The 20,585-nt window shown below is 31.7% G+C and overlaps 1 protein-coding gene across 2 annotated transcripts in view; it reads left to right on the forward strand.

Annotated features, from left to right (window-relative positions):
• The first annotated feature begins 286 nt into the window (after positions 1-286).
• The window catches only part of LOC146996701 (uncharacterized), a 61,086-nt gene continuing 40,787 nt past the window's right edge, over positions 287-20,585 (forward strand). The window contains exon 1 of one of the 2 annotated variants that reach the window (XM_085818232.1): positions 287-454. In XM_085818232.1, coding sequence (XP_085674358.1) covers positions 405-454 — 50 coding nt within the window. In that variant the 5' untranslated portion in view covers positions 287-404. The remainder of the gene's footprint in view (positions 455-20,585) is intronic. The other variant, XM_085818231.1, reaches the window with a different exon arrangement.

The raw sequence follows: 20,585 nt of genomic DNA on the forward strand, positions 1-20,585 counted from the left end.
TTGTTTTCGTTTTGCGATTTTGCGTTGAATCACTATAAATGTCCGTTTCACTTTTCAAACTGTTGCCACCAAATGTTAGAGTCTTGCATTATATTTGAAGAAATTAAATAATGAAAAATTCGAGTGGCTCCTAAACACTATACCATCTGGGGGGGGGCAAAATCTTTTTATTATAAATTAATTTTAATAGAAAAGTTATTTTAACATATGTGGGTTTAAGAAAGAGCAGCGAAAATTTCCCAAAAACCCAAGAACATGAATTTTGGCAGCATAGTTTTGTCAAAAATTGCGCGATTTGGCAACACTGCGTTGCAACGTAAAGCTGATTCGCTGGTTGTGGTAGCGCCAAAGAACAAATGCGTAGTCTACTGTGTGCTTTGGTTATTAAAAGTTCCGAGACTTGAATGGATATGGAAGCGGTTGATGAAGAAGAACGCTTCAAAAGGCTTGCTTTGTATGTATTCACTTATATATATTTTTTTCATACATTTAAATAAAATCCATTTGTACATAGAAATTCAGTATACAAGTAAAGTAAAATGTTTGATATCCAAATGTAATCTGTGTAGTTTCCTAAAAAAGTGCCAGAATATTTAAATGTGCGAAACTAAAAGTATAAAATGTTAGTTTCCTTGAATTATGCGTTTTCTTAGTCTTCATTTTATAATAAATCCAGATGTAAAGTATAAGTTCAAAAATAGGCTGATCGTATTTTCTTCATATCACAGTTAAGTTGACCATTATTCGGCTGATCTTTAGAATATGGTAACTGGTAGTTTGGCGACATTTTGCAGGTGATAAAGGTTACTACCTGGGACTTTGGTAATAATGTGAGCAGTACTCAGTTCCGATTACGCATTATTTTGTCTGAGGGAAATGAGAGATCATGGGATATGTCATGTGATATTAATGGACGAATTACGGTTCTTTAATCGGAAAAGGGGGGAAAAAATCTGGAAATTTTGTATTTCGCTTTATTCTGTGTTGTGTTAAACAGTGTTCCTTAATTTAGAGGTAAAAGTTTTTGGATATTTTATTTATTTTATACGTGGAAATGTTCATGTTTGGAAAGGGTATATACTTTTTCGCTATCAGGTAATTTCATATATGTTCTTTTTACCGGGTTTAAAGATTCAGAAAATTGTCATGTATTTTTGTGAAATTTTTCTAATTTATGAGAAAAAAGTAGTGTACATGGATATAGTTAAGAGTGTGCACAATGCCATTTTTGTGTAATTCTGGGATGTTTTTTTAAGTAAAAATAAGTCGACGTGTACATGGTTTATGTGTATGTGTTATTTTGAAAAACGCGTAAGGAGTATGGTATTGTGCACTTTTTCCCAATTTTGCAGTGAATATTTGTCATGATTAAGCAGTTTTGTTAGATAAAATTTCTAGCATAAGTGTAATTTGGCTATTAGATTGTTGGAAGAACTGTTCAGTAGATAAAAAGAAAAGAAACATGGGTATCCATGTACCACCAAGTTTCGCCAAGGGGTACCCTAAACTATACTTTTACTGCATTGTCATCACAATGAAAAACGGCTGATCTTTGAAATATGGTAACAGGTAGTTTGGCGACATTTTGGAGGCGATAAAGGTTACTACCTAGGACTTTGGGAATAATGTGAAAAGTTTTCAGTTCCGATTACGCATTATTTTGTGTGAGGGAAATGAGAGATCATGAGATATGTCATGTGACATTAATGGAAGAATGACTGTGTCTTTAATCGGAGAAGGGGGTATATTGTAAAAATATCTGCTGTACTTTATAGGAGTAGTTTCATTCTATGTTCTGTGAAACAGTGTTGTTTAATATTTGGATTCCATGGCCGTATATAAAGTAAATCCGAAATTTTTATTACGTTTATGTGTAATTGAAAAGAATTGCTTAATTGCGGAAAAGAATTGCTTAATTGCGGATAAGTATGAATGTCCAATATGTGGGAATGAAATGAGATTGTGTGAAAGGAAGGATATTACAGATAGTTTGAATGGCGGTGCAAGAAACCTGGTGAAAATGGACATTTTGTGATCCGCCATGCACTCAAGATTCTGTAGAAGATTAGGTAAGTTAGTATTTTTTATTATTTGAAGTTATTATTTTTATGCATTGTTCTAACTGTAAGGAGTAAATAAATTAATATGGTATTATTGGAAAATTGTTATTAGCACTGATTTAGTTTAAAGTAATTAGGATTGTAAGCTAATTTTTATTAATTTAATGTATGTGCTTATTTATATTTCAAGTAGTGTTTTTTAATTTAATTATATTTTAATTTAATGATCGTGATTTTGAGAGTTATATGTTTGTAGTATTTTGGAATATGTTTGAGTAGAAGTAAATGTGCATGGAAAGAATTTAAGTATTTGACACTAACTATTTGTAATCATTTTTAATGTTTTGTTATAAATTCATTGGTGATGTTTATAATAGATAATTTAGAGGTAAAAGTTTTTGGATATTTTATTTATTTTATACGTGCAAATGTCCATCCTTGGTATATACTTTTTCGCGATCAGGTAATTTCATATATGTCCTTTTTACCAAATTTAAAGATTCACAAAATTTTCATGCATTTTCGTGAAATTTTTCTAATTTATGAGAAAAAAGCAGTGTACGTCGATATAGTGAAGGGTGTGCGCAATGCCATTTTTGTGCAATTCTGGGATTTTTTTTAAGTAAAAATAAGTCGACGTGTACATGGTTTAGTTATATTTTAATTAAATGATAATTATTTTGTGACTTTTATGTTTGTAGGAATTTGGTATACGTTTCAGTTGAAGTAAACGTGTATGAAAATAATTTAAATATTTGACACTAAGTATTTGTAACTATTTTTAATGTTTGCGTATAAATTCGTTGGTGACGTTTATAATATAATAGATAATTTAGAGGTAAAAGCTTTTGGATATTTTATTTATTTTATACGTGGAAATGTTCATTCTTGGAAAGGGTATATACTTTTTCGCGATCAGGTAATTTCATATATGTGCTTTTTACCGGATTTAAAGATTCACAAAATTTTAATGCATTTTCGTGAAATTTTCTAATTTATGACAAAAAAGCAGTGTACATGGATATAGTGAAGAGTGTGCGCAATGCCATTTTTGTGCAATTCTGGGATGTTTTTTTAAGTAAAAATAAGTCGACGTGTAAATGGTTTATATGTATGTGCTATTCTGAAAAACGCGCAAGGAGTTTGCGATTGTGCACGTTTTCCCAATTTTGCAGTTAATATTTGTCATGATTAAGCAGTTTTGTTACATAAAATTTCTAGCATAAGTGTAATTCGGCTAGTAGATTGTTGGAAAAAGTGTTGAGTAAATAATAAGAAAAGAAACATGTCTTTACTTCGTGAAGACAAAATGGCGGCGGGGAAAAAAAAAATAGAGGGTTGCTGTAGCAGAGTTGGTCGCCAAATTTTCGCCAAGTTACCATAATCCAAAGATCAACCTGAAAAACTTCTTTTATATCATCCTCATTTTTTACACCTTATCCACATTTCTTTATAAAATCCGTTAATTGGAAAATTTTACCTTTGTTTTCCTGGCTCTAGTGTAGAATTGGGTGCCCCTTCGATTGGCGACAATTTTTTTAAAATTTTGGCCGTGAAACCTCACTTCTGGTTACCACGATAGTTTAAACTTTGTTTTAACTTCCCGATTTTATTTAAATGAAAATAGATTGATGTGTACATGGACATATTTAAGGCAGTGCGCAATGTTTAGTTTGTGCAATTTTAGGATGTTTTTTCAAGTAAAAACAGATCGATGTGTACATGGACACAGATCTTGTGCAGCTCTTTGACTTCTTATTTTGGTTTTGGCCAACCAGCGGCCGAGCGGTAGAGTCGCTGAACACTGGTAGTTCGATCCGAGGTTCAAATCCCACGAACGGGCTGGCTGCATGTGTGTTTTCGTCGTTTTCCCCATGTGTAACGTGTATACGAGCCAGTTTTCCTTAGAAAGTCCTCCATGAAGGCATCCCTCCCTTTAGGCAGATAGCCCTCGAGACTTTGCCATAATTAAATTACTTAACCAAACCTAACCTTATCATGGTTTTTGTAGCGGCCATCTTGAAATTGTGTCTTCCTGGCGTTGATCTTGGCGTCAAGAAAGAATCGCCAATAAACAAGGGGCACCCAATTGTAAACTTTTACCGTTTTGCTATATCTGAAAACCTTTAAAATTAGTGGCTATCATCATCAAATTTAGCTATCCTTCACTCTACATATTTGGCTATGCATCATGAGCTTGGCGACTAACGACAAATTGTTCCGTTAAATTTTATCTTTCTTCTATTGCGCGCTGAGACAATTATGCCTGAATTATATTAGTTTTGTTATATATTATACTTATGTCTATTTCTTGCACGTCCTTAAGGCTTATTATAGTTCTGAATAAATAAATTCCCACATGCATTTAAGCCTTACTGAGGGCCAGCGCCGGATATCTTACTGCCTTGATGCAGTCTCTGTGGGTCCTAAATTCTCCAAGTCTGTGTGGCCATCCGACCCCTGGCGCTGGTTTTGGGTTTATGTGAATAACAAATCAGGGTACTTTTCCGTTTCGCCGGCGCAAATCTCGCCAAGTAGTCTTTATTGGCGACAACATACAGTATACACATAAAAAATGTTAAAAAAATGTTAGTTCTAAGAATTCTTTTTTTGAAGACATAAACATTTTAATATCGCTTAAAATTTTATAAAAAGCCAATAAATAAAGACAATAAATTTGTAAAAACACATTAATTTAAGAATTTACTATGCTTTCACGGTTCAACATTCTGATTCGCCGGTTTATATCACGTGACCCCAAGCGATCTCATCTCACGTAAACTACTCTACAAAAATCTAATGCTCTCAGTAATTATCTACATTAATTTCAAGTTAAATCTTAATTTGGAACACAAGTTTAAATGCAAGAAATATTTCAATTCGTGCGAATAGCTTACTCAGAAATTATGTAAAACTGCAGTGCTTTACTTCGCTAATGCATTCTCGTTAGAATTGATGAATTTAACCCTTGAGTCTTTATTGGCGACAACATACAGTATACACATAAAAAATGTTAAAAAAATGTTAGTTCTAAGAATTCTTTTTTTGAAGACATAAACATTTTAATATCGCTTAAAATTTTATAAAAAGCCAATAAATAAAGACAATAAATTTGTAAAAACACATTAATTTAAGAATTTACTATGCTTTCACGGTTCAACATTCTGATTCGCCGGTTTATATCACGTGACCCCAAGCGATCTCATCTCACGTAAACTACTCTACAAAAATCTAATGCTCTCAGTAATTATCTACATTAATTTCAAGTTAAATCTTAATTTGGAACACAAGTTTAAATGCAAGAAATATTTCAATTCGTGCGAATAGCTTACTCAGAAATTATGTAAAACTGCAGTGCTTTACTTCGCTAATGCATTCTCGTTAGAATTGATGAATTTAACCCTTGACTTTACCTTTTCTATATTTTCGGCTTCGGGTAAGCACTGTGATTGCATCCTAATTAACTTTATTACCGAAAATGGCCTTAGACATAAAACTGAACTATCTGATAAAAATTCTATGTAATTATATGCCAGTATTGAAAGAAACAATCAATCTGATAAGAAAAAGCTGCGACTTGTTTTGAAAATGAGGCTTAAAAGGTTACCAGCGAGAATGTTCCGTTTGGCATCGGTTGTACCATTATTGGCGACTTTATCGCTTGCGCCGGCAAAACGGAAAAGTACCCAAATCAGTTATTCTTAATTCAAATAGCCATAAATTTAATCTTTGGGTCTATGAGTATCATCAACGAAATCTAATGGAAAGAAATCTTTGGTAAATGTTTCCTCGTAAACGTTTTTTAGCACATTTAACTTAAATCTGTAATCATCGTCAAGCGTAATGTCAACATATAAGGTTACCATACTCCTTTATTATTCAATTACTAACAAAAAAAATTGTTTAGGCATCCCTACATGAGTCATTACTGAAGTTGTCATGTTTTGATAAACATGCGGTGATGAGAGGAAAGTATAATAAATAATGATTCCTCAGGTTGGCGTCAGATCAACGATGTATCTATGTGGAATGTTTTGGTTTGAGATGTGTACCAAAAAGCAGATACGCAGCAATGAAACCAAATTACGGATCCTGATCGTACATATTTATGCTAAAAGGTTTGTTTCTTCAATAACAAGGTATTTCATTTAGTGTCAAAGTGAAGTTAAGAATTGACACTCTCCAGATATTTTATTATGTGCGGAAGGGGGGTGGAATCAAATGTGCATGCGTAAAACCTAGGAGAAAAAGGCTATTGGTGGTTTTGAGGTCCGGATTTTAGATAATTTCGGATAATGGACGTCCAGATTTCTGACTTTGTACTGAATTTCTTATTTATTTTGATTAATATAGCAATTGGATTATATGGATGATCTTTAACTTTGTTAGAGATTTCTTACTCGTAACTTTATGCTTTCTTGACTACTGTTATTATAATGACTTTTGAAATTGCTTGTTTTCATGAATGTGTTTGATTTATTTAGAAATTTTGGGTTTTCATCCGCAGAGAACCCGTTGGCGCCGTTTGCTGTTTTACTCGCCAAGTTCACCTATGGTTGATCGGCGTCAGTTATGAGATATTAAAACACATGGAAGTAAGCCGCGTAAATGTGATATTTAATGAATATAATCAAACTAATTAAAGAATAAGTAACATAAATTCACGTTAGCCGAGAAAACAATATATTAAGCATATGGAAGTGAAAATTCAAAATTAACCGGTTAAACACAATATACGAAAATAAATTTGTATTGAATTCAAGTTAGCACAGAAAACAATGTATAAAGCCTAACGGAAGTAGAATAATCATGTAATATTGAGCTTTGTAATAATGACCCTTTTTCTTGGCAATTTCTTGGGAAACTTGATACCTGTCTTTGAATATCTTTCAGTATTATAAAATTCCAAAATATTTATGTTTTTAACAGTGCAGTTTCTAAAGAAATTGTGAATTTACGATTAATATCTTCATTGCATAATTTTAAAGTACTTCCAAAACTATGATTGAAATTCCATTATTATCACATAAATGAAATCAATACGTATTCTCATTTAAATAGAAACTTAATTGCAACTGATTACATAAAAGGTTTTTTAGTAATAAATTATATTCTGCTCTGACTCATTTTTTAAATTTTATGCATATGCTCATGTATTGCACAAAAAAAAAAAAAAAAAAAACACCCAACATATTCACTTTAAATTTGGCATATTCATTTTTATTAAGACTTGCTTTTTTGCATGTAACTCATAACAGGAACCAAAGAATATATTATTTTTTGTTCGCTGCTTTGCAACTGATATACACCTCATCAGCAGCCAAACAGTAAAGTGTCTGGTAGTTTGGTTAACCAACTAATGGGCAAGTTGTATGATTGTTTTCATGGTATTCTCAATATGTAACGTGGATTCAAACCAGTTCCCTTCAGAAAGACCTCCTTGAAGGCATCTTTCCTCTTAGGCAGATATCTCTCCCATGTTTTTCCATAATTTAAACAAACCCAAATGATGTATGCTGCTAAAAATTTTATTTAAAGTCCACATTTAACAACATTATAAAACTTGCAAATATGGTCCAAGTTAAGATCATTTGTAAATGCATATTAATTACACTAATTGTATATATTTATTATATGAATATTTTGAATGTCTATTTTATCATTAATTATTATTAATATATTTATGGACAACATTTCTTTTCTGATTGTTCTGTTCAATGTATCTGATTTTAATTTCACTTTTAAATTTTCACACCATAATTTTATCAAAGTCTTCTGAAATTTAGTCACAATTTCACTCAGTCAAATTTAACTGTGTAATTCACAGATGCAGCATAAAAACTATGTTAAATATCAGTCACCAAGGATGTATGGATTAGGTTTTTCATGCCATCTGTTTTGTTTATTTCATGCATATGATTGCATAAGAAGACTTACGTGAAATAAATGTGTCACAAGCAGTGACACTGAGATGTTATTTCACATATAACTGAGAAGTACAGCACTAATTAGCACTGTAATTGTTAAAGAAAGTATCCTAGCTTTTAAAAAGCTTCGTTGCATGTAATGTGAACTTAATAACTTTATCATTTTAAAAATAAGAAGGGTTTGTGTGTTTATTTAATTCAATGTGCAAAGCATGCGAGGGCTAGCTGAAAAAGGCATGCTTTTGTGAATTTTTTCTAGGGTAAATAGGCTCATATTTACACCACTTGAGGAAAACCACGAAAATGTCACAAAATACGTGCAAAATAAAAAAAATAACCTGCCCAGCCAGCTCGTTTTTCAGGATTTGAGACGAGATTGAACTACCACTATTCAGCCCTCTTAACCACTGGTAGGACTAAATATGTAATACAGTCAAAAGTCTAATCCGGACTCGTCGGGACTTCGGCGATTCCAGATTATCGGTTTTTCCGGATTATAGATCATCAATTTAAATCTGGTAAGAGGGCATGCAGAAATTATAAAATTAAAAATATGAAACCGTAATTTATGAAATAAAGAGCAATTATGATCTAATGGGTATCAAAATATAAACAAAAATAGCTTTATACTTATTTGTTTACTTTATTAAACATTTCTTTAAACTCGCGCATGCGTAAAGCATACATTACACATAGTCGAAATTAGAAAATTGCAACCAGAAAACTATTTGATGTGTATTCGTGATATTTATAATGACGAGGAATTTGATTTATATCATATCAAAGACGGAGTACATCGAGATGAAATACTACGTTTAGTAAGGAATTATAAGCCGAATAAAATAAAAACATCTGCTCTGAAGATAAGTATAGTGCTGACAGATCAACTTCCAGTTCATTGCACGCCACGTCGTCCCCCCCCCCCCCCACGTGCGCAGGGCAGCGTGAAATTGATAAACAGATTTCAGAATGGTTAGGGAAACAAAGGATATGTTTTTATCCATTTTTTTTTTTTTTTTTCTTTTTTTTTTTTTTTTGCGGCGATTCCACTTTTTGTTTGAAAATACTTTCGCAGTCTTATGATACATTGCCAAAACAAAACATGCTTTCGCTTTGTAGATCCTTCACCAGCTCCAGAATCGGAAATTCCTTTTGACATAATCGAAAGTTCAAGCTTACTTTTATAAAATTGTTTTAACAGTCTGCAAAAAATAGTAAGCCGGATCCAATTAGATGATTAAGGAACAACGCAATCTGCAACATTAACTGAAATAGATAATTTTAGCTTATACCCTCCATTATACATTAAACGCGCATGCGCACATGCATGTGCGTACGCGTAAAGGTATTACGTGCATGCGTAAACACCTATGCGCATGTGTGAACACATTGACGCCTGCGCAGAAATTTTGTAGCTTTGAGGTCCGGATTAACGACTTTTGACTATCATGTAATCAAAAGTTAACTATGTGTTGTGTGGCAGGATTGCTTTCTCAAGTATCGAGGTAGGAAACACTTAATCTATTCTTTTTTTTAAGTGTTTGGTCACGGTATTATTCATTACATGTACTTTCCATAATTCATATAGAATACTAATATTTCTACTACAAATGTCTTTTTTTTTTTTTTTTTTTCATTTTTTAGTATAATAGGTATAAATACAGTAGACGTATATAATCGATCGGGAGTGGCCAAACTTTAGGTCAGTGAGAGCCACAACTGCATGTTTACATCATTCTAAAATAGGTGAAGTAGGTTTCAGACAGCAAGAAATGTCGATTCCAAACAATCATTCAGTGACAGTCTTAGTTCAGTAAGAGCCATGTGCCTGTAATAAATTAATGAATGCTTGACTTTTAATACATCCATTTTACATAAACAGTTTTTCAGTGTTATTTTTTTAATGTACTTGTAAACAGTTTAAAGCATTTTATGTTGAAACAACTGCCTGTCTTTCATAGTATATTTGACAGTACCAATAATTTTCAGTACTGAAATTCTGTTCAGTAGCATTGTTAATAAAACTAGAAAATTGTACATTTTATTACTTTTGAAGAGTCATTTGCACTAGGATTCATTACACAAGTAGTGGTTTGCTAATTTTGATGACTTTGGGTATCCATAAAACTATTCCGTCATTTTAGAGAATCAATAATACTTTTTTATTTCAGTTGAATCATCTAATTGTGCATTAACAATATATTATCTGGTTGAAGTTTTAAGCCATAAATATTGTTTTTCTCATTATGACCATAACCAATAATAAAAACATTACTTAATTATTTTAAATGCATATTTTGGTGGCCCATGAAGTCAAAATATTTTATCGTTTGGAAACCTCATGATTCTGCGTGCTTAACGCTACGTTAACAGCCATGTTACCAATTACCATTAACCCCCTTCCACCATATTTTCTTCCACGAACTAGCATCTGTCACCGAAAACTTCCTTAATTATATGAAAATATTTCTATGTATTTATTAAAAGTTCATAAATAATAACGGGAAAATACAAAAAAAAATTAATAAATAAGTGAAGAATAATTTAAATCGGCAAATGCGAACAACGACGGGGATAATTCAACAAAATGAACGTTAGAGTAATGATTGCAACCTTCGTACAAGCGAATAGGTTGAATCTGCCGGATTACCAGGTTTGAACTATTATCGGCAAAGTTGGGGATGTTTGCATTTGCCGGGTTCTTTGCGGAAGTGTATCAAAATTCTAATTAGATGTAAACAAATTTAATTTAATAATAATTGAATGCCCTGGAAAGCTTCAAACTTCTTTTTTTTTTTTTTTACTAGTACTTAAAAGATCTAACATTGTGGTTCTCAACCTATTTTGCCCTATTTTACGCCTTTCACCATTGCTAGAAGATCATTCCAATCATGCCCTTCCTTGGTACTTGGAAAAATGCATATATGTTTTTATTTAGATTGCTTTTTAACTTACTTTATAAATTAAACAAAAAAAAAAAAAAAAAAAAGAGTACAGAAATGTTGGTATATACCAGGATTCGAATAAAAATAGTTTTTTATATTCATAAACCACAGCTGCCAACTCTGGTTTTTCTTCTTGTCTCTTGGTAGATCAAATCTTCCAGTTTTCAATTTTTAGCCTTTATTAAGGAAAATGTTTCCCAGAAATAAATAAATTTCATTGAGTGAATTAAACTTAAATTGTGCTAATTCCATCTTTTCACCTTTAGTGATTTTCAAAATAATTTTTCTTATTAAGTTTTATTACACCTGAATTGTATTTTTTATTAATTTTATTAAACACCATCTGATCTGAATTATCTTAATCTAATGGAGATATTTGTAGATGTTTACATCAGGGTTCAAGCTGTGTTTAATCAATTAATATTTACGTCTAATTTAATTTTATTTCGATCTACGGTACATTACCGAGTTTATCCGGATTTAAAGTACTTTGATCAGTAAAAGCTTTTATTCACTACTTAAAAATTTCTCAATTCATACTCTATTTCGATTCTATTTTTACCATCAGTTCGTACTCTATATCGATATGTTGTTTAATGAGTAAGCTACAGTTGAACACATTTTATAAAACTTTCATTATTTTTTCTGTGGATGACAAAAGATATCTTAATTCAGAAAAACTGTAAATTTTAACATTACACTGATCATTACATTATGTAAGTATAATCAGACATCAGGCTGATCTTAACTGTAGGGTAACTCTTGGTTTCTGCTTGAAAAAAATCGGCAAATAGTATTGGTTGTTTCTGAAATCTAAAAGCCCTAATGTTGGCGAAACTAGCCTTTGGGAAAATTGTGGGTTTTTTTTAAGATTTTAATAACTTAAAATAACCTAACCTACCTTTGTCATATTATTTAATAATGTGTTACTGCAGTTGGTTTATGTTTTAAAGGTTATAAAATATATTGTTTAGGCATCATTTAATGCACACAGTACAAGCTTAGCATACAGAACATTACTCACCTTTTTAAAACGTTGTAGTAGATGATGAAATCAGGCTTGTGTAGACACGTCACGTTCAAAACCATAACATTTTATTCCCCTTTAGGTGATAGGGTACTCTTTAAAATGTTTTGGTTCTGCACTTTATATAATGTAGGACATAATGGCTGTACAAGCTTTATCCATTAAGATCACTTCTGTAATTGTAAATGTAAGCAGGATCATTTAGTTTGAAATATTTGTATCTTCATTTTTCATAATTGACTGGCAGAGTCAGAATCAGTAATCCTAAGAGTGTGTTAAGTATGTAAATGATGATGCTTATCTTGTCTTAACCGTAAATTAGAACTACCACATGTTAACACAATAAGTCTGATATAATTCTTTTCCGTCTATATGTTGGTTAATGATGTTTTTGAACTTGTTTTATTTAACAGTATTTAATTTAGCATACAAATTCTTGACTTGAACTTTTTAATATTTTTTTGAGGGTTCTTGAGATTTAAATGGTTGTCCTGTTCCCCATGAATAATTCAGAACTCAAATCCACTGTTATGATGATGTGACTGAGTTTGGGTCTAAAGTTAATTTTATGCTTCTTAAGATGTGACTAAAATTGCTACAGAAAATTCCAAGTTTGAGTTAAGTGACTACATGACAAGTGTTTATTTCTGGGAAATGCTGCTGATTTTTGAAAGAAGCTGCCGCAAGAAGGTTCATTGTATATTAAATGTTTAAATCCAAATCACGTGGCTATAGGATCCATTAGATTTTTTTAATTTAATATAATTTTTAAGTAAACCTCTTAATTTTTACTAGTTCTAATTTTTGTGTTTTCCTATTCAGAGTTAAATACAAAATTAAACAATTGTTTCCTGTGCAAATACCGATACCTTTAATTGAAATCAAATGAGGAAAAAAAATTATGCGACATGTAATTAGCTAAAAATTGAGTAATATTCTAATTGAATAATAATCGCAAACCCTGACTTTAAATTGCATCTACAATGGTGAATCGAAATCTTTTTCCTTGGGGTCAGGCCTCGATTTCAAAAATCATTACCTGTCATGATTCAGCCCTCTATTTTTACTAATGGATAAGGCCAGCAGCTAGCATATCTTCTTGCAGTGGGCGCAGTGAGTGGATCTCCAGAGAAGTGAAAAGGGGGGGGCAATGTAGCATCCTGGGTCTGGGGCCCATCATAAGATATAATATTTCTTTCCTCAAGTAGTTTTGAAAGTGGACTCTCGTTTATTTGCTTTTTCTGTTCCGAAGAGGCAGTTTGAGAATATCTGATAGGGGGTTGAACTGGCCATTTATATCGCAGGGGTCTTAATTACAAACATAGTCATAAATTACAAACAAACTTAAAGATGGAAAGTGCCGAAAAAGGACGTGACACAGCTCGCTTTGGAGGCATGGGAAAATGTAGGTGTCGTTTAAAACATCTAACTTCTCCGCATTCAATTTTATGGAGAGGAAAACAAGTTTAATTCTATGTATGAATGCAATTTTGTACAATAGGAATGGATTATTCAATGATAAACTGTAAGGCAAATAACATCTTTTTTTTTTTTTTTTTCTTTTTTTTTTAAAGGCATGGGAGTAGAAAGGTGCATATTTGTTACATCAATAAATCTATAGTGTAAATACCCAGATTTGCATTTCGAATGCTATGTTACATGTGTACGAAGTATCTGAGAAGTCTAAACACAAGTGGCTTTCGACCTTTTCACGTCTAAGGATCGTTTACCAAATTGCAAATACATTGCGGTCACTGCACTTTTAGTTAATTTTCTAACGCTGCGTAAACACTTAATTGATTTTGATTAGGGACTTATGAATAAAATAACGCAAACTAGACTGCAGAAAATTCTTAAGAGTGCAGTTAATCTTACTGAACTGTGCATTATTGATGCAGTTTTTGGTTATATTCGTGTTAGTTAATGTGGAATTCTTAATTATATATATATGAACTTATAGCATCTAATTAATTTTTATATTTTTCCTTTTCGCATTTTTATTTTTTGAGTTTGTTCTACTAATAAATTCTTATTTTAATTTTCAAATGTTTAGATATTAAGTTAAACCTCTTATATGCAGTTGCAATTATTAATATTGGCAAGGAATTGCCTTGCTTTGATTCCAATTTAATTCTAACTTTAGATGCTTTAAGTTTATTTTACTTCAATCCTGCAGCTATAGCACAGGACGGGTTTAAAAATTTTGTTTTTAATTTTTAGCCTATTGTTATTTTTTTTATATGTATGTATATAGGCATAAATAAATGCAACAAAATATGGAACAAGGTTATAAGGTATTTCTCCTGCCTTCGTAGTGTAGTGGTTCTGCACGCTGAGCCGGTATTGTCAGAGGTCCGTGGTTCGATTCCCGGCAAAGGCGTTGTTAATTTTTCATCTTGCCTGCTTCCAGAAAAAAATACCTAATGTCTCTACAAGGTATAAAATATCAAAGAAAAAAATTTTAAATATGCAATGTTCATTAATGTATATATATGTATATAATATCTATATAAATGTTAGGTTCTGAAGCAATTAGAAAATTTTTAATTACATATATATACCATTTTGTAAGCATATATAAAATATAGCGATTTTTAAATTACTTATATGGTTTGTTGTGGTTTATTTAAATATAGCAAAGCACTCAACGGCTATCTGCCTAAGGGTAAGGATGCCTCTGTGGAGCACTTTCTAAGCAAAACTGGATCGTATATGCGTCACACATGGGGAAAACCATGTAAACGCCCATACAGCCAATCTGTTCACCGGAATGTGAACTCCGGACCAAACTATCAATGTTCAGCAGCTTTACCGCTCAGCCGCTAATGAACCTTCTCCTCACATATACATGCATATATATATTATAATATTTACATGTAGAACATACGTTACGGTGAAACACTGAAATCTGCAGAATGTCGACTTTCACCGGTGAATGTTGAACATATAAGAATATGATATTTTCTTTACCGTAATTCAGTCGCGAAAAAACGCACTTGAGACTTAAAATAAGAACATAAGAATTTAAAACACACAATACATTCAAAATGAGAAAGGAAAATAATAGAAGTCAAAAACTTACTTGATTATACAGTGCGTTCTGAATGAGAAAATAAAATAATAGTAATAAAAAACTTACTAAATTATGTGACTCAAATCTTATTTATTGCAACAACTTAAACTTTTATGACTTTTTTTTTAACTCTCTTTTCGACCTACACCAGAGCATATCTGTGATTGTCGACATACACCGATGAGGGTCCGAATGTACAAGAATGTAATGCAATATTCGATCTTTCACCGATGTATTTGGTAAATGTTGTCATTCTCCGGTGAAAGTCGATATTCTCCAATTTCGGTCTTTCACGGTAACATATACGTACACATTAAATTATTAAATTATATTTGCATGTCGATTAATTATATTTACAGGTTGATCATTGATAAAAAATTATAAAATATGGTATGGAATTACTTCGCTTCCTAGATTTTTCGTAAGCTTCATCATATTTCTAAAACAGAATCTCAGTGGTGATCCCATTTCCAAGCTGTTTATATGTCTTATTTTGTCTGCACTGAATTATATTTAGAGAATTATTTCACATGATTATAGCTGAAAATGCAGTTTTACAAATGAAGAATTTAAGGGCAAGAAGAGAATTAGGTCCTTTTCTAATTATTCTTGAAGCATTTAAATTAAGAAAAACAAATGGCAAATTAATAGAGATCACTGAAGTAAAGTCTTCACAGAGGACAGATTAATTAGCAAATAAATTTTAGTTTTCATTAAGTAAAACAGAATTCATCCGCATTCTATGAGAAAGGAAACAATCCAAGAAAATATTTTTCTATTTTCGCAGTCATAATTTTTTTCTTAAATATTCAAAGAATTCATATTCAAATATTGCAATCTATTATAATCAGTAATAACTACCTAAAATGCAATTTTAATCTATATTAATTCTCATTTTCTCTCTGATAACCCCTCCTTAGAGTTAAATAGCAGTCGCAGCAGTTTTCGGCTACATTTTCCTTTATAATAATACGCTTACGTTTTCATTTACAACTTTTAATACTCTGGGAAAATTTCAATATGAGAACCCAGAAAATTATTCTTAACGATGCTAAGATTATTAAACATTCTCATGTCGCAGTGCTTCAAAAGAAATCCCGTTGTTTAAATTTAATATCCTTAACCCTCCGACATTCATATTCTGGCCTAAAAATAAAAGCTGCGAGTCAGAATTAAAGGGGTTGCTCATAGGCAACCTTAATTAAAAGTTAGAGGAAATGTTAATTAGTGCATAATATTATCTTTTGAATTAAACACTAACACACTATTTGATCAAGTTCAAATAGAAAACAGATATTCGGCATTTGATTTGAAAACAGATTGAACTTGCAAACAGATATTCGGCATTTGTAAAGAAAAAAAAGGATGAATCAATATGAGTTTGTTTTCCGACTGCAAAACCATCTTAAGATACTATCAAATTTGATCTTTAAATTTTTCCAATAATATTCAGAATAGAGGGGGGCACTATTATTAACTAAAATTCACTAATGCAAATTCTATTTTGGGTTGAAATGATTTTCATTAATTACATTTTAGAACCTATTAGGTTACTTTTTTATAATACGCCGAGAGATATTTTTGAAAATGAGCGATGCCTTTTGCCAGGACTCGAACCTGAACCTTTCGAATACGCGCCGAGTATGCTGACCATCACACCACAAAGACATGCTGGAAGGAAAGAGAAAATACATTATCCCTTATAAAGGGCGAATGGAGATTAGGGAACCCGATCGTTAAATCCTGGTTGTGAAGAATCAACGCTCACCACGTTTTAGTTCGGGCACCACTGTAGAGTCATTAGGTTATTTTAAGGCAGGAGGTGTGAAGAATGTGCAAAGGCGTCGCCGGGACTCGAACCTACACCTCTCGAATACGCGCCGAGTGAGCTATGGTTACATTATGAAGGCATGCAGAAAGGAGGGAGAAAATACCTTATAACATTAATGAAAAAATACTAAAAATATCTAAAAAGTTAAATTTTTAATTACAGTTTTTGTACTGATAAATGATAAACTATTATAATATGAAAGAACAAAAGGACTAAAATTAATTATTTGCTGATTATTTGAGAAAATTAGGATATTTGGGAACTCACTTTTTTACTTCCTTGTACGAAGTAAGTTGTAAATAATGAGACGGTCAATGAACGAAGTTGTTGTACGAAGTAAGTTGCACTTTTGTAAGAAGTGTCGCAATCATAAAAATTTTCGAGTATGATATTTCAATGAAAATACCCAAATATTAACTGCTATCGGATACAATGAAGGATGTTTTTGCGTGACATCTGTAGGTAAGAACAGAATAAAGGACTCTTTTTTCCAAAACGGGTTGCAAAAAGGATTTAAAATGGATTCAGGACAGATTTTTTTGCGATGTCTGGACGTACGTACGTATGTATGTAACTCGCATAAATCAAAAATGAGTAGACTCAAAACGTTGAAATTTTGTATATGATATAACATGTAGTTGTGCACCTACCTTTTTGGTTGAATTCGGCTGCACCAAACATATATAAATATGCAAATATACCCACTTTGTTACTCAGCTGCGTGAGCTCATTTTTTAAAAAATTATTTTTATATGTTGGTAAATTGTGCATATTTTGCTTTAAAAATGGTTGAATTATGTTGTTCTTATCTTCCAGTTAAAGTTCTTATGCCTTTAGTTAATCTGCATGCAATAGTTGTAGAATTATTAGCTATATAAAAGTTTTTTAAGTGCGGTTAAACCTGATTTTTTTTTTACTATAGCTGCCATATTTGTTTGCATTTGAAACTTAGCAAAATAGTGAGTTAAGTCCGTTTCTGCACCTTTAGTGTCTTTTTGCCGAGTGGGACCCAAAGTAAACTCAGTTTTGTGCACCGAAAAATCTGCCTTCTTGCTTGCTGGTGTAACTACTTGTTTTTGCATAGAAACAATAATTTTAATTGTAAAAATTGTTTTTTTGTTTTAATTGTATTTGGTGTTTTAAGTTTCTCTATATTTTGCAATTTTTAATAAAGCTATTTTGAGGTTTTCTGTATTTTTGTCTTGTTGCGAAGTGAGAACTGAATTAATTTAAAGAGAAATCTATTTAATTTAAAAAGATTCGAGGAAATAAGTTTCAATGAAATGCAGCCAAAAAAGTGCTCATAATTTAATATTCCGTGCAAGGGAAGTCATGTGGTCTACACATCAGACTTTTTAATGCTGTGCCTACAACAATTGTTTAAAATAGATTTTGACAACTAAATATAGCAGGACAAAATCGGGTGTGTTTCATTCACTATATGCGCGAAGTTCTTGATATAATCTATATCCATGACATTTAGGAGCTCACTTTCAGTTATATTAATATTAAGTAATCCAGTGAAATACTTAAACCAGCTAATTTAATAAAAGAAATTCACACTTGTATATCCACACACTGAAAATTTTCTTATCCGTAATATAAAACACAGCACAAGAAATAAATATTTTGCAAAACGTAAAAAAAAAAATAAAAAATTAAAAAATGAATAAATAAATAAATAAATAAATAAATAAATAAAATATTAACATTAAATAAGAATAAATCAGATCATGCAGATTTGAAAGGTAGTTCTGAATATTTTTAATTAGCTGTTACGTTGGTGGACGGCACGTCCAACTGTGTGACTGGAAAAAGTAGTGGTGCTGTCTGTTACAAAAGCAACTGTAAACACTTAAAAAACAGTTCATTTTAATTTACCGTAATTATTTATATACAAAAACTTTGAATGAAGCAAATTTAAACAGCATTTAGAAAGCAAGGGGAAAACCACGAAAGTGCCCATGCTGTCAGCCTTTCCATCGGAATGTGAACCCCGGACCGAGCTAACGGTGTTTAGCCTTTTTACCACTTGGCCGCTGTTGAGCCTTTGTGCCTACATGAAAAGCTTAACCCCTTCCGGTAAAATGACGAGTCAAGCTCGTCATTGGTTTTTCATGCCATATCGCACAATGACGAGCTACACTCGTCATGCATACTGTTGAATATGATAATTAATTTAGTTTAAAATTTCTAGTGTACTGAATTTGGCAACACCTTTTTTACTTGTGGAAATATCACAGATCCTATCACATGTTGTTACATAGAATTTCTTGGTACAAGTCACGCCCAAATTGTTGTTAGTCTGTAAGATTTCATTCTTGTAAAAATTTAGTGTGAGCATCGGTCAATATATATTTCTGTAAAGGAAAAATGGTACTTTTCCGTTTGGCTGGCGCAAATTTCCATTTCGCTGGCACAAGCGATAAAGTCGCGGAGTGTTGAGTTTCATGAAGTGTGTAAGATTTATTTATGGTTGGTGTGAAGAATTAACTTCAGTTAAATGGTATGAAAAGTTCTTTCAATATTGTTCCAAAATTCAATATTTAAATATTTTTTATTTATGCATTCAAGATAAAAAAACATCTTAGAACTAACATTTGCTGACATTTTTTATGTGTATACTGTGTGTTGTTGCCAATAAAGCAATAAAGTCTGCTTGGCGAGGTTTGCGCCGGTGAAACGGAAAAATAACGCAAAAATGTGTTGTATAGTAAATACCATAATAGATAAGAGTTTTTCAGACTATGAAGGTAAAGGTGATTGGAGCGATTATGAAGAATCAGAAGAAATAAGTGTACACTTACCTGATACTGATAATGAAGATAATAATAGTGAAATATTACCAAGAAAGCGAAAACGTGTTAGGCGACTAATAAGTGATGATGATTGTGAACCTTCTGGAATCGCAGACAAATCATCGGAAGAATGGTGTTGGAAGGAAATAGATAATGTGCCTGAAATAAAAAAATTTACAGGAATACCTGGTGTAAACCCTCTGATTATGCAAAACTAGGTGCTAATCCAAACCATTAGAGGTTTTTGAAGAAGTATTGAATGTGAACTTTTGGGAAATACTATCAATAGAAACTGACAGGTATGCGGAACAAGTAATAAAGAAAGAACATTGTCCAAGCAAGAAAATAGATGTAGAATGGTTTTTAATCTAGTAAATATTTCATACATCGGTTAATCTTTATTTCATACAGTATTTCGCAAGTTCATTTCTTGTATTATTGTAGACTCTAATATTTTACCTATATGTATTTAAAATTATGAGTTCATTTGTTTAATTAGTTTTGTGATTTAGAGACATGTTTTCCATGCCATTCTTTTAGAAAAAGAAACTCAGTTTTGGGAAATAACAATACAGATGTGTGATTTGATGATCGGTGGATAGTTACCATTATGACATCAAAATGCTTTTTTTTAATTTGAGAGAAAATAATAAAGACTTTGAAATAAATTTTATTTACTTAGATATGCACGTAGTGAATAGAAGCTCAATATAGCAATATGCACGTAAATGGCACATAAGGTATCATTTTTGTTTTGAATCTGAAATCTTAGGGGATAAACTAGGGAATAAAGTTAGGGGAGTCTACTGAGAGGATGATAGAGGAAAAGATTTGCTTTCATATTATTCTATCATACACCAAGAAGAGCTATGCGCGAAAGAACTAGGATTTGACCGCCTAATGAAAGTAGTGAGCGATACAATA

Source organism: Stegodyphus dumicola, chromosome 6 (assembly GCF_044657685.1).
Source record: "Stegodyphus dumicola isolate Sdum_Otavi_A_Nest chromosome 6, ASM4465768v1".
Taxonomy (NCBI): domain Eukaryota; kingdom Metazoa; phylum Arthropoda; class Arachnida; order Araneae; family Eresidae; genus Stegodyphus; species Stegodyphus dumicola.